This window comes from Ranitomeya variabilis, chromosome 3 (genome assembly GCF_051348905.1).
Source record: "Ranitomeya variabilis isolate aRanVar5 chromosome 3, aRanVar5.hap1, whole genome shotgun sequence".
NCBI lineage: Eukaryota > Metazoa > Chordata > Amphibia > Anura > Dendrobatidae > Ranitomeya > Ranitomeya variabilis.
In genome coordinates, this window is record NC_135234.1 from 23,250,723 (window position 1) to 23,266,309 (window position 15,587).

General features: G+C 42.7%; 1 protein-coding gene across 4 annotated transcripts in view; it reads right to left on the minus strand.

The window, feature by feature from the left end:
• Window positions 1-968: 968 nt before the first annotated feature.
• LOC143815000 (gastrula zinc finger protein XlCGF66.1-like) overlaps window positions 969-15,587 on the minus strand; it is a 51,273-nt gene continuing 36,654 nt past the window's right edge. For 2 of the 4 annotated variants that reach the window (XM_077293770.1, XM_077293767.1), the window contains 6 exons: window positions 10,416-10,565; window positions 8,662-8,829; window positions 8,427-8,589; window positions 8,249-8,346; window positions 6,446-6,497; window positions 969-1,707 (listed from right to left, as the gene is read on the minus strand). In XM_077293770.1, the coding sequence (XP_077149885.1) occupies window positions 1,109-1,707; window positions 6,446-6,497; window positions 8,249-8,346; window positions 8,427-8,589; window positions 8,662-8,829; window positions 10,416-10,517 (1,182 nt within the window). In that variant the 5' untranslated portion in view covers window positions 10,518-10,565 and the 3' untranslated portion in view covers window positions 969-1,108. Of the gene's footprint in view, window positions 1,708-6,445; window positions 6,498-8,248; window positions 8,347-8,426; window positions 8,590-8,661; window positions 8,830-10,415; window positions 10,585-11,264; window positions 11,494-15,587 lie in introns of all 4 variants that reach the window. The other 2 variants (XM_077293769.1, XM_077293768.1) reach the window with 2 other exon arrangements.

The window sequence follows — 15,587 nt, forward strand, 5'->3', positions numbered from 1 at the left end:
CAATCTCCTGTTGAGATCCTCCGTAACTTGTGTACAAGTGACCTGGAAGAAGTGATGTAGGCGACAGGCGGTCACCAGACACTGATGATGGAGGTAAAGGATGGCCGCTAAATATTGCTGCGATTTAGATTTCTCTTTTGTTCATTCACTTTGCATTTTGTTAATTGCTTAAAATTAACTTTTAACCCTTGTTTTTGAAAGCGACTCACTCGGCAGCATTTTTCTTGTATAATACTAATACAACAAGGCATTTTCTGGGATTATTTTATTTTTTTAAAAATCTTGCTTATGCACCTTTTTTGCAGATTTAGCCATTTTATTTTCCTTACTTGGCTTCTTGATTTGTGGGACATGTGTGGAACATTGGACACCCAATCATTCCCTGCTCAATACATGACATGACGAGTGTAAGTAATCTTCGCTCTTTATTTAACTGCGCATGCGTCAAACGTTTACAGTGCGTATGCGCAATCCAAGCCCCGATATCAGGCAGGCTCAAATATGATGTAGATCAGGACGATGCAGAAACGCTTAGGATATTTACATTTGACTTTATCCTATGTTGTCTAGAATTATTCAGTAGCAATTTTAAGATTCCCCATATTTTTTAGAATTTCGACACATTGGTTGACCAGAAATTGTCAACCAATCTAGATTACGAAGACAGCAGCCGCAGAGATTTTAATCACAGGTGACCTAGTTACATAAAGAAGGAACTTTGAGCTTGTCAAGTGTTATGCAAAGAAAGGTAGTGAAGAGGGAGGGAAAGAAACTGGATATGATGTGTGGTGGGCGACGAATAACGCAGCTTGAGTTGCATTGGCAGGTGATGGATTGTACTAAGGAGGTAAAGATGGAGGTTCAAGCGTATTGTATACGAGTTGTAGTAGAGGGATGACTGCAGGACGTCCCAAAGAAGGAATATTTTAAGATGAGCAAACGGCAAAGAGAAGGAATATGGTGTCCAAAGACATCAATGTGTTGTATTAGTTTTATTTCCACATGTTACAAATTTGTTTAATGTTTTTTGGAAATTCCCAGAAAACCACACGAAGCAGCAAGTCCTACAATGTAGCTCCACACCTGCCATATTTCTGCAATATAAACTTTACATTGGTTTGTCTTTCAAGTGAGTTCTTCGATGTACAAGAAGACCCGATTTCTGACTAAAACATTTCCCACATAGCAAACACGAGTACGGCTTCTCCCCTGTGTGGACTCTGAGATGATCTGCAAGTCCCGATTTACGGTTAAAACATTTCCCACATTCTGTACATGAAAACGGCTTCAATCCAGTGTGATTTGTCAGATGTTTCATAAGACTCGATTTGTGATTATAACTCCTGCTACATTCGGAACAAGAAAATGGCTTCACCCCTGCGTGAGTTCTCTGATGGCCTATAAGATAAGCTTTTCTATTAAAAGTTTTACCACATTCCAGGCATGAAAACGGCTTCACTCCTGTGTGCTTTTTCTGATGCTCCACAAAACTTGAGTTTTTACTAAAACATTTCCCACATTCTGAGCATAAGAACGGCTTTTCATTTCTATGAGTTTTCTCGTGCATGGCAAGATGAGATTTATTTTTAAAATGTTCTCCACATTCAGAACATGCAAAAATTCTGTCAATCAGGAACTGATAATACTCCAGTTCATAAAAGGGAGATATAAGGACTGGTCCCTGGGAGCCACTCATCAAGTCTTCATCTGAAAAAATAAAATAAAATAAAAAATCAGAATTTTTCAGGAACAAAACTACTGATTTTTCATTTTTCAGGTAATAAATCCAGACAGTGAGCAACATGCAGTCAAGTCATATCAGAATACAGTCCAAAACTATCGAGCTAGTTCCATATGTTGGAGGTTGCTACCCTATAAGTCAATGCCTGGGTTGCCATCTTCAATAGGTGGGATTAGTAAAATAGATTTTTGACTTATATACAAGGAAAAAGGTGGCCACATCTCAGGAAAAGGTTAGGTGAAGGATCACAAGAAAAACAATGCTGGATTAAGGATAGAGGTGGCATTTACATCTGGTAAAATCACAAGTGATAGGTCCTCTTTAAGGCTAAAGGTACAAGGAACACTAGTGATTGATTTTGCCAAGTGACAGCTGCAGTCCATAAACCTGAAGGCAACTCACTGTGTTTCTTTCAGACTGCATTCAAAGCCAGGACCCAAGTAATAAAAAACAACAACGCTATAATGATACTAAAACCTTACATACTATGGTTTGCGATGAAGGCTTCTAAGAAGTGGTTTGGAGAGCAGCCCTCGGAAGATGGTGTTGAGTATCTTCTCCCAGAACTTGTTTTTGGAGGCTAAACTGGTTGGTTGAGGTTGCGGCATACTGGCAATCTCTGTTTTTTCAAAAGATGTCTTAAGTTTTAGCCCTTTAGCAGGGGACTGTGATGATCTATCAGCAGGTGCACTATGTCCTAAATTTTGGCTAAAATTCTAGCTTTTTAGAAGACGGGGGTACATATAGCCAGATGGGTAGTTTTGTACTTATTTGGAGTGGTTAAGAAGAAGTCTGATGACCAGTTGCAAATCGGAAACCTGAATTGTTTTTTACTCTTACACGGTGTTCCAAATTATTATGCACATAGTGTTTAGGAGTGATAAGGTTAGATTTTTTTTGTTTGTCATTTAAACTCATTGATGGTGATGTGTGTCAGGGCCTTTTATATCACTGAAAGCAATTGCAGATACCTGCGCAAATTAGTTTGGCAGGTGTGTCCAAATAAAGGCAAGACTACTTAAGAAGGCTGTTCCACATTATTAAGCAGCCTACATTTTTTGCCAAAATGGGAAAGAAAAAGGATGTGTCTGCTGCTGAGAAGCAACAAATTGTGGAGTATTTAGGTCAAGGCATGACTACAATCAACATTGCCAAGACACTTCATCGTGATCATCGCACAATCAAGAAGTATGTAGCTGATTCCCAGCACACACGTGTGCGTGCTGATAAGGAAAAATTGAGGACTCTTTCCAATAGGCAATTGCGTAAGGTTAAAAGAGCAGCTGCAAAAATGCCTTGTCATAGCAGCAGACAAGTTTTTGAAGCTGCTGGTGCCTCCATCGTCCCCAGAACAACAAGATGCAGGGTCCTTCAGAGGTTTGCAGCTGTGCGTAAGCCATCCTGTCGGCCACCTCTATCCACTGCAACAAGCAGAAACGGCTCCAGTGGGCCAAACGATACATGAAGACTGACTTCCAAACTGTTTTGTTCACCGATGAGTGCCGTGCAACGCTCGATGGTCCAGATGGATGGAGTGGAGGATGGACACCCCATGAAAATACGGCTAAGGCGCCAACAAGGAGGAGGTGGAGTAATGTTTGGGGCTGGAATCATGGGGAGAGAGATTGTCGGCCACTTTATGATCCCTGAAGGGGTAAAGATGAATTCCATAATCTATGTGCAGTTTCTAAAACAACACTTCCTGCCATGGTTCAAGAGGAAGAACCGTGCTTTCCGCAGCAAGATCATTTTCATGCATGATAATGCACCATCTCATGCTGCAAAAAACACATCTGCATCTCTGGCTGCTATGGGCATAAAAGAGGACAAACTTATGGTGTGGCCACCATCTTCCCCTGACCTCAACCCCATTGAGAACCTCTGGAGCATCATCAAAAGGAGTGTCTATGATGGCGGGAGGCAGTTCACATCTAAGCAACAGCTCTGGGAGGGTATTCTGTCCACATGCAAAACAATTGAAGCAGAAACCATCCAAAAACTGACAAATTCAATGGACGAGAGAGTTCAGAAGCTTCTTTCCAACAAGGGGTCCTATGTGCAAATGTAACATCACCTAGAATAAAGGTTTCACTTGAAAATTGTTTGATTTCATTTTGTAATAAGCTGATAATGCTTATAACTTCACAATTCACCATTTTTTTGTTCAAAATAATAAAAAAAAAGGTTGAAAACTCTGCTGTGCATAATAATTTGGAACATGCATTTTGAGTGTTTATTTTTTTTAAAAAGACCCTGTTTTCATAGGCAGTTTGTTCCAAAACATTGCAATTATACTAGAATAGTAGATGACTGGAAAATAACAATGACTGCAATTCAGATAATATGAGGAAATATTATTTGCATAATAATTTGGAACACAGTGTAGTTTGTTCGATTACTAAGGGTTCAAGTCTGTCACACATTGAATATAGGGCCAATTTTAGGTGCATTTTCCAAGAGGATTTTCATTATATATGAACCCGCCCAGCCAGCACTGATCAAGAGAAGATCTTGTGTGTCCCCAACCGGAATATGGTGCTTGACCAATTGAGGGTAGTCCTATCTGCACCTAGTCCTGATAGAACACGGTATGTGTTCACCACATGCTCTTCTGCCTTCACACTTCTTTGAGACAAGACCATTCTTTGTGCACCACCCTAATTAAGCCTTAATCCTCGGCATGAAATAAATACATTGCTGGACCATATTACATTGGTAATACCCAATGTCCGAGTTTTCAAAATCTTTGACGACCATAATATGATGACCAATGTGGTTCCACGCAGTGTAGATTTTCCTATGGTAACGTTTGTCGCCCCCTCAGGTATTATCATCCTCCATGTATAAAATTCTATAATTTGGTTATACAATTTTGCATATAAATATTATGTGCATTTTATACATTTCTATTTGTATATTGTGCTTGTGTTTCAGCTTGGATCTGGTCCCGGGGCATCAGGACAAGACACTACATGTGGGGCATCTAAGGCGGTGGTTGGGTAAGTAGAGCTATCAGTTGGCATAAAGTACTGAGATCACTGAAATCCATGGGGTAAAATAAGAGAGCTTTTGAAATTCTGCTATATGTATATTTTTGCAGACGTGGTAGACCTAGTGCACCGCAAGTAATATCACTGTTATGTCGAAGCTGACCGCTATTTACAGAGTGTTGTCAGAATCTGTTTCGAGGTCTGATCTCCTGGGCTGGACATATGTGTGTCATTTACTGTGGTGTCTTCAAATGGTGATGTTACGATACGATTGCAGAGTTACCTATTTTGGTGAACAAGTTAATTTTGACTTACGACGGTGATGTAATAATGTAAGGGTCTTGACGTCGAAAATATTGGTGAAACTTTTCCCATTCATGTCTGAGAGCTTCGGCAGCTCGACGCCACGGTTGGCCTCATTTCCTCCCATGAATCTCTCTCTCTCTACCAGAATCACAACTTGATGATTACACCATCTCCTAAGAGGTATGAAGTGATGACTGCTATCCCCCAGATAGATAAAGTCATGAGAGGAACAGCACCAGGACAGTACCATTCTTGCAGTAAGTGGTCCTCTCTCTTGTGCTGCGGCATCATTGCGGGGTGTGCTGAAAGATGCTAGGTATTAAATATGGGTCAACTGTTGGGATGGCAGCTGTCCTCACCGCTATAAGGCTGCTTATGCTCACCGCTTTAAGGCATCTATGCTCACCACTATAAGGAGCTATGCTCACCGCTATAAGACAGCTATGCTCACCGCTATAAGACAGCTATGCTCACCGCTATAAGGCAGCTATGTTCACAGCTATAAGACTTCCACCTGGAAGAGGGGACTCTGGATTTGCCTTCAGACCGGCCGGACTCTGCCTACCCTGTGGTCCGTACCCTGTACTGTGGACACTGAAGCCTTCAGTAAAGGTAAAGAGACTGCAACCTGGTGTCCTCGTTATTCACTGCGCCTCTCACCATTCACCATCTACACACTGGGAAGCCCTGGGGACATACTTCACCTGTGGGAAGGTACACCATCTAGCTGCCATCACATCACCCCAGCGGACCCCTAAGCAGCGTCGGTCACCCTGACCGAATACAGACGTTCCCCTAGGGCCACGGACCGGGTCAGCCACCGTGACATCCCCACAGAATATCGAAGGACCCGGTACCGAGTACCCCATGGTCCTATGGGGGCGCTCCACTGTACATTACTTGATGTACTGTGCTGAACATCGAGTATATATTTTGGGTCTTCACAAGGTCTTATATCATATATTCAGTTCCGTCTTGACTGACAATATGGCTCAGAAAAAGAATCGTGCAAAGACTTTATGTGACCCAGCTTGATTTAATGGAATTTGCTGTGTTTTTCCAGGTTTAGGAGCTCGTCCATTCTTAGATAACCATTAAGTAAAAAGAGGTACAACTTTCTAATAGATTGTGGTTGAATTCCTCACGAAGACCTCTGCTTGCTATCAGTGAACTTCTACGAGGGCCAAATTACGTTCTTAGCAAGTTTTATTAGAGTGGCGCTCTTTGTAGTAATGTTATTCGTTAGGAAAACATTTTTTAGACTTCCTATCAAAAAAATAAGTAAATAATTATCAAGTAATATTCCTCTTAACCTTATAGTAAATGTTGATATCAACTGATTCAACTCAATTGAGGAGAAATTCCATGCGATATACATAAAACACCAGATCAATTGATAGGGCCTTACCTTTCACAGATACAACCTTTTCAAGGTCACTCGTCATTTCACCGTAACTTTTCTGAAAGGATCACACATAAAGGAAATGCGGGAAAAAAAAAAAAACACAAAAAATTGAGTCCTAATTATTTTATATCCAGGCAAAAGGTCAGTACCCCTAGAAGTTGTTGACCAATTTTTTATAATGGTAGAGGGATGTCCTCAAATGGTGGACCGCCAGCATCGACATTCACCCATTTATTGTACACAATAATCGAAATGGTTTTGTCATTATGTTGCAGGAAATTATTTAAATCCATATTGAAGAGGACATCTGTGAGTATAAATACCAGTTCTTAGATCAGCAACATGACCGCCTTTACAGTAAAGAAGCCTTAGGTCATGTGCGTCCTCAGTACCAATCAATGGCCACTGATGGACCGCTTCACTCTCTCTTCCTTCGGATATACCTGACACCAGGAAGAAGCACCAGCTCTCACATCTTCTGGATCTCAGTTTCATCCAAAGGAAGTGAGCGTGAAGTTGGCCCATTAGTGGCCATTGATTGGCAGCAGGACGCATAGGACATAACAAGGTCACGGGAGACCTGGTGTCGACATTGCTGGAGCGGTACCGGCACCAGAGCTGAGTACAGCCTGTTTTTAATTTTCCATGGGGAAGTATGTTAATTAATCGGTCTTCTATTGTGACTTTATATGAAAAACTACTTAATATATTTCGACATGGCTTCTTGAGACAAATTAAAGCTGTTATTAAATTTGTCACTTACATATAAAGTTTCTCTCTTAGCTTGAGACGGTCAGTCTCCTGACATTTTTAATACACTCCTGACTGAACACTCCACCCATCAGCATGTGGCCGTTTTAAGCAAAGGTTGATCCTACTTGCCCACAGGGCCGGACTGGCCATCTGGCAATTCTGGCAAATGCCAGAAGGGCCTGTCTGGTCATGGGCTGCCTTGTCTGCTACCTTATTCACAGAATCGGTGGTCTCAAGATACCCATACTGTTAAGAGTTGTGACGGAGCACAAAGTCGCTGACTCCATCACTTACCCCAGCAGGCCACGGGTATCATTAGAAATATTGGTCTTGTAGTAAATCTTCCTTTCTTCCATCCAGGGTCATATTAGTAATATATCCCATCCGGTTAAAGGGGAAGGGGACAACATGGGCCTGTGTGATTTCAAATGCCAGGGCTGAATTTCATCCCTAGTCTGAGCCTGCTTGCCCATATGGTTGTTGGGTGTTCCAGGACCAGGGGCTTCTTCCCAGAACCTACTGCTAGGGGTGCCCTAGCTCGCCCTGTTCCCTGGATTACTTCTGGTGGTGTAGGTGCCGGGACCATATACCTTGTCTTAGCTTCTGAATCTGCCCTCCTGAATCCGCCCTCAGTCTGTACCTTTCCTCCACCCAGGGAAGAGAGGATTGGTAGTATACCATAATACATCAACCAGACTAACAAGGTAATATGAACAGGGATAAAGGAAAATACCAATCATAGTTTTTTCACACAAACAACAGAGGAATGCACCGGGGAGTGGAGGATGGGGATAAACCAAAGTAGAAGAAGAAAGGGAATTATCACACACTAAAAATCTAGAAACAGTCATACATAAATCCACCAAACGCCTTCTCCAATAACAACCTCCAGCCATGCAGCATAAGCTAGCTATCACAATGAACCCATTTGTAGCCATTGCCGAACATATAAAAATAAACCTGAAAATGAAATAGAGCATAGAGTATACTTCATTATAGTAAGCTTACTTTGTCAATCTATAAATAATTTGCAGAAACTGAAGCTTAGTCTACCTTTTGATCCAGCTGGGGAATTGGCATTTTTTCTGGAAACTCATGGGAATATATAAGATAGGGACATGTTTCTAGCGGAGTTCCCATACTTGATCCATCTATAAGGAATAAAAACAGTGACTGAATAAATTATTTATATCTAACCATCAGATGATTGGTGACTAGGTGATCCACCAACCTGTTATCTCTTCTTTAATCAGTAAAGGTCTCTCCGTCTCCAGGGATGTGATGGACTGGTGATCTTTCATCATTATATCTTTATACTGATCCTTGTGTCCTTCTAAACACTCCCACTCCTCCGTTGAAAAATAGACGGCGACATCCTGACACCTTAAAGGAACCTGACACACACAATGACACCGTCATCCTTCTGACACCATGTATAATGTCCCAGCGTTCCCAGCAGCGCTCACCTCTCCGGTCAGCAGCTCGGTGATCTTGTTGGTAAGTTCTATAATCTTTTGTTCATGTATCAGAGATGGAAGCATCGTCTCGGTGATGTCGCTCTGGGTTTCACTCTCTTCTTTTGACATTTGTGGGGTCACTCTCTTGCCAGATGGCTTTTTTACTACTGTGTAATCCTGTGTGTGGCGAGATAATGATCATTATATCATTATATACAGTGTGAAAAATAAGTATTTTATACACTGTCGATTTTGCAAGTTTTCCCACCTGCAAAAGGTCTTTTTTTTTTTTCTTAGGTACACTTCACCTGTGAGAAATAGAATCTAAAAATAAAAACCAGAAAATCACATTGTAGGATTTTTAAATAATTAAATTGCATGAAATAAGCATTTGATCACCGACCAACCAGCAAGAATTCTGTTTTCACAGACCTGTAAGAAGCCTCCTACTCTGCACTTATTACTTGCATTCATTGCACTTATTTGAACTTGTTACCTGTATAAAAGACACCTGTCCACACACACAATCACACTCCAACCTTTCCACCATGGCCAAGACCAAAGAGCTGTCTAAGGACACCAGGGACAAAACTGTAGATCTGCACAAGGCTGGGATGGGCTACAGGACAATAGGCAAGCAGCTTGGTGAGAAGGCAACAATTATCAGAAAATGGAAGAACTGTCCGTCTTCCTCGGTCTAGGGATCCATGCAAGATCTCGCCTCGTGGGGTAAGGATGACTGAGAAAGGTCAAGAATCAGCCCGGAACTACATGGGAGGATCTGGTCAATGGCCTGAGGAGAGCTGGGACCACAGTCTCAAACATTACCATTAGTAACACACTACGCTGTCATGGATTAAAATCCTGCAGAGCACAATTTGAGGCTCACTAATGATCATCTGGATGATCCAGAGGAGGAATGGGAGAAGGTCATGTGGTCACGAGACCAAAGTAGAACTTCACTCGTCGTGTTTGGAGGAAGAAGAAGGATGAGTGCAACCCCAAGAACACCATTCCAGACGTGAAGCATGGTGGGGAAAACATCATACTTTGGGGGTGCTGTTCTGCAAAGGGGACAGGATGACTGCACCGTATTGAAGGAATGATAGATGAAGTTATGCATCACAAGATTTTGGCCAACAACCTCCTTCCCTCATTAAGAGCATTGAAGATGGGACGTGGCTGGGTCTTCTAGCATGACAAGGACCCGAAAAACACAGCCAGGCTCCATAAGAAACACTTCAAGTTCCTGGAGTGGCCTAGCTAGTCTCCAGACCTGAACCCAATAGAAAATCTTTGGAGGGAGCTGAAACTCAACGTTGTCCAGCGACAACCCCGAAACCTGAAAGATCTGGAGAAGATCTGTATGGAGGAGGGGGCCAAAATCCCTGCTGCAGTTTGTGCAAACATGGTCAAGAACTACAGGAAACGTATGACCTCCGTAATTGCAAAGGTTTCTGTACCAAATAAGTTCTGTTTTTCTATTATATCAAATACTTATTTCATGCAATAAAATGCAAATTAATGATGTAATAATCATATAATGTGATTTTCTGGATTTTTTAAAGATTCTGTCTCTCACAGATGAAGTGCACCTACCATTAAAATTTACAGACGTCTCCATGCTTTGTAGGTGAGAAAACTTGCAAAATCAGCAGTGTATCAAATACTTATTTTCCCCACTATGTATTCTAATAAATCCTTCACCTTTACCATCATTGACCTGTTTTATTAATAATAGTGATGTCACGTGGATCTCTTACCTCTCCAGTTATCAAGTAGATTATCTCAAGAGCGAGGTCTAATATATCTGCAGCCATGTGGTTTCGGTGCTTGTCCATCGCTGGTGGGTCATTGAAAACCATTGTCTTTCAAAGGAAACTGTAGCAGTGATTGTTCCGTACCTAAGGAACCTGTGCAAAACATGGAGGACTGAAAGCAAAATAAAAACTTACATGATGTGTAGTATCGCCCTAATCATCAATTGTAAATGGATACTCACAACATGCGTGTGGAGGTGACTAAAGTGTCTTAAATGGCCACTTTATTATAGATACCCGTTTAGAAGCTGTTTGGACCTCCTTTGGTTTCAGAACCTTAGCAATTTGTCATGTTATAGATTCCATTAGCTGTTGAAATCACATTGCAGGAATATTGTCCCATGCGGACAGGATAGTTTCTCACAAATTAGATGGAGGAACTAATACTCTGAACAGCCTGTTCTACCTCATCCTAGAAATGGTTTAGAGCCCAGGTAGGCAACCAGTAGATCGAAGGTCCTGACTAGATCACAATCCTTTAAGCTTGCCATAGACTAGAGATTTTAGCTTTCTTAATTTGTTTTAATTGATTGGTCAGTCTGAATTACCGTAAGTTAAAACACCAAATCAGCATCTGATATTTATGACTTATCTGTGGGCTTAAATTTCTTAACCAAAAATATTGGCCACTTCATATGAAAGCTACTGAAAATAGTCCAACACATTAGGTTGGATTTTTCCCAGATGGTCCTGTGATCGGTGTTTTATAGTCTTGATACTAATCAGTTATAACGAATGACAAAATCACCAGTGTACAAATCGGTTTTAAGATCCCCAAACACATTAAGGTACCTTCACACTCAGCAACTTTACAACGAGAACGATAACGATCCGTGACGTTGCAGCGTCCTGGATAGCGATCTCGTTGTGTTTGACACGCAGCAGCGATCAGGATCCCGCTGTGATATAGCTGGTCGGAGCTAGAAGTCCAGAACTTCATTTGGTCGTCAGGTCGGCGTGTATCGTCGTGTTTGACAGCAAAAGCAACGATGTCAGCAATGTTTTACATGGAGCTAACGACCTGTGAGAACGATAAGTGCGTCACCGTTACGTCACTGGATCGCTCCTGCATCGTTCTGGAGCTGCTGTGTTTGACATCTCTACAGCGACCTAAACAGCGACGCTGCAGCGATCGGCTCATTGTCTATATCGCTGCAGCGTCGCTGAGTGTGACGGTACCTTTAGACTAATGCCGGACTAATCTGCCTACATCAATGGCTTCGAACGACACTACTGTGAGGATGAGAGGGAGATGTTGATCGGGCATGTCCAATTTCACACTGCCAATCGCTGTATTCTCCTGAAGATAAGCCACTGGAGAAAATGTTTCTTGGTGGCTTTCTCATAAAGAACAATGCAGCACTTGTTAGGCGGAACAAGCGATGCTGTATATGGGAGATGCGGCCAAGATAACTGTGGATGGAGTAAATGCATTACTCAGCCGACACCCATCTAATGTGTATGGCTGCCTTTAGCCTAATAATTTGTAGGTATAGGAGGCCTTTCTTTGTGTTTCTGTTATCAGCAGACTGACACATCAATCCCTCCTTTGTGGAGAGTGTTTGTGACAATTTGGTACACAAAAAATAGTGAAAACACTGGTGAGCAATTTGTGTAAAATGGCCATCTCTGAGCTAAGCATGGCTTGGTTTTGTTTATGTGTGAGGCATGCAGAGGTGTATCTAGGGTTTCTGGCACCCGGGGCAAGAATTCATTTTGGTGATTATGTGACTCCTGACTCCTCCCCTCATGTGACCTCATCACAGGTCCTGTGCGCACAGAGCTGCGGCAGCAATAGCTGTGGTGTGCGGCTCTCTGCGGTGGAGGGGCTCTGCTGCGGGACAAGGGCAGTCCCACCCGAGCCTCCTTGGACCGCCGCATCATCAGGTGGCCCGCTGGCACCCCCCTGTCGGCTGCGTCCGGGGCACATGCCCCGGCTGCCCCCCCCGATACGCCACTGGAGGCATGAATTTTACAATATGACCCTTGCATTGTAGAGGGATCATCTTTATTCTCATTTGAACAAGAAAAGACGAGAAGCAATGGGATGAAACTGAGTGTGAGGAGACACAGATTAGATATTAGAAAAATCTTTTTGACAGTGAGGGTGATCAATGAGTGGAACAGGCGGCCACGAGAGGTAGTGAGTTCTCCTTCCATGGAAGCCTTCAAACAGAAGCTGGACATGGTTTAGTGAATTCTGCTTTGAGCAGGGGGATGGACATGACGACCCTGGAGGTCCCTTCCAACTCTACTATTCTATGAATAGCACATTGTCCTGCTAAAGTGAGCTTCTCTTACAGAGTAAACAGTTGCTAACAAGGGATGAACTTTCTTTATCAGAACACTCAAGGTAAATTCCTACTGTCCAAAAGTATCAGAGGACCCAAGATGGCTCACATCATTACTGAACCTCCATCATGCTAAAATGTTTACGCCTGACGGGAAGGGTTCATTGATGCATGCTGCTTGAGCCAAATTCTGACCTTCTCATCAGTAATTATATCTAGATTCATCTGATCAATGTTTTCCCAATGCTTAGTAATTTAGTCATTCCTTTTTTGATCCCTAAAATCACTTTATGTTTCCTTTAAACAGCAGGGGTGCTGTAATTTGTCCTGGTCTGTTAAAAACTATCCGCGCATAGGGACAAGCTGTGCATTCAGTCTAATTAGTCTAACACCAGGGTACTATACATTTTTCTTGACTGTGCACTGCCTGTTCATCAGAACGATTCTGGCCCCAATTTGTCTACAATCAATGCCCAGGTCTTGTTTGAAGTTGATCAGATCACTCAATTTTCCTATTCAGATATGGATTCACACAGAAATTGATCTACAGAAAACGCTGAACTTCAGGGTTCTGTATCTAATTTCCATACAAGAAAGTTCTAATTGTGAAAAACTATCTCTAATGCTGGTTTTAGACGAGTGGATAATTGTACATACAATCAGCATAAGCAATATCCCAACATTGTGGTCAAACTTTTGGACTTTTCAAAGGCATTTGATACATAAAAGGAGAACAACGGGGAAAATATGTATAATTGGCTTAAGAAATGACTAAAGGTACCGTCACATTTAGCGACGCTGCAGCGATCTAGACAACGATCCCGATCGCTGCAGCGTCGCTGTGTGGTCGCTGGAGAGCTGTCACACAGACCGCTCTCCAGCGACCAACTATGCAAAGTCCCCTGGTAACCAGGGTAAACATCGGGTTACTAAGCGCAGGGCCGTGCTTAGTAACCCGATGTTTACCCTGGTTACCAGCGTAAACGTAAAAAAAAACAAACACTACATACTCACATTCCGGTGTCTGTCCCCCGGCGCTGTGCTTCTCTGCACTGTGTAAGCGCCAGACAGAAAGCACAGCGGTGACGTCACCACTGCTGTGTTCTGCTTTCCGGCCGGCGCTTACACAGTGCAGAGAAGCACAGCGCCGGGGGACAGACACCGGAATGTGAGTATGTAGTGTTTGGTTTTTTTTACGTTTACGCTGGTAACCAGGGTAAACATCGGGTTACTAAGCACGGCCCTGCGCTTAGTAACCCGATGTTTACCCTGGTTACCAGTGAAGACATCGCTGAATCGGTGTCACACACACCGATCCAGCGATGTCTACGGGAGATCCAGTGACAAAATAAAGTTCTGGCCTTTCTGCTCCGACCAACGATGGCACAGAAGGACCCTGATCGCTGCTGCCTGTCAAACTCAACGATATCGCTAGCCAGGGCGCTGCAACGTCACGGATTGCTAGCGATATCGTTCAGTGTGAAGGTACCTTTAGTCATAGGAAGCAGAGGGTGGTTATTAATGAACCACACTCAAGAGTATGTGCACACGCTGCGGATTTTGCTGCGGATCCGCAGCGTTTCCGCAGCTGCGGATCCGCAGCGGTTTCCCATGCATTTACAGTACCATGTAAAGCTATGGGAAATGAAATCCGCAGTGCACATGTTGCGGAAAAAAACACGCGGAAACGCAGCGGTTTATTTTCCGCAGCATGTCAATTCTTTGTGCGGAATCCACAGCGGTTTTTCACCTGCTCCAATAGGAAGCTGCAGGTGAAAAACCGCAGCATAAACCGCAGTAAAAACCGCAGCGGTTTTGCACTGCGGATTTATCAAAACCGCTGCGGAAAATTCCGCAATGGAAGTTGTATTTTAGAGGATTATTTTTATTATTGATCAACAACTCTGTTCTCAATCCAAATGACTCAAATATCAAAGCTTAATATTTTTGGAAGTTGGAGTGGAGTTTTATTTAGATTTGGCTATCTTAGGAGGATATCTGTTTGTTCAGGTAACTAGTACTGTGCAGAATTATTAAGCAACTTAATAAAAACCAAATATATTGTACGGTATATTGTTATAATATAATGTTTATTTTCACCACGTAAACCAATATAACTGCACAAAATTTAGAAATAAACATTTCCGACATGCAAAAACAAAACCCCAAAAAATTAGTGACCAATATAGCCACCTTTCTTTATGATGAACAACGATCCACATTGCGTGCAGCAGCCACCACAGCCTCCAGACACTGCTCCGAGAGGTGGACTGTTTTCCCTCCCTGTAGATCTCACATTTTATGAGGGACCACAGGTTCTCTATGGGGTTCAGATCAGGTGAACAAGGGGGCCATGTCATTATTTTTTCTTCTTTGAGACCTTTACTGGCCAGCCACGCTGTGGAGTAGTTGGAGGCATGTGATGGAGCATTGTCCTGCATGAAAATCATGTTTTTCTTGACCGATACCGACTTCTTCCTGTACCACTGCTTGAAGAAGTTGTCTTCCAGAAACTGGCAGTAGGTCTGGGAGTTGAGCTTCACTACATCCTCAACCCGAAAAGGTCCCACAAGTTCATCTTTGATGATCCTAGCCCATACCAGTCCCCCACCTCCACCTTGCTGGCGTCTGAGTCGGAGTGGAGCTCTCTGCCCTTTACTGATCCAGCCTCTGGCCCATCCATCTGGCCCATCAAGAGTCACTATCATTTCATCAGTCCATAAAACCTTTGAAAAGTCAGTCTTAAGATATTTCTTGGCCCAGTCTTGATGTTTTATCTTATGTTTCTTGTTCAAAGGTGGTCGTTTTTCAGCCTTCCTTACCT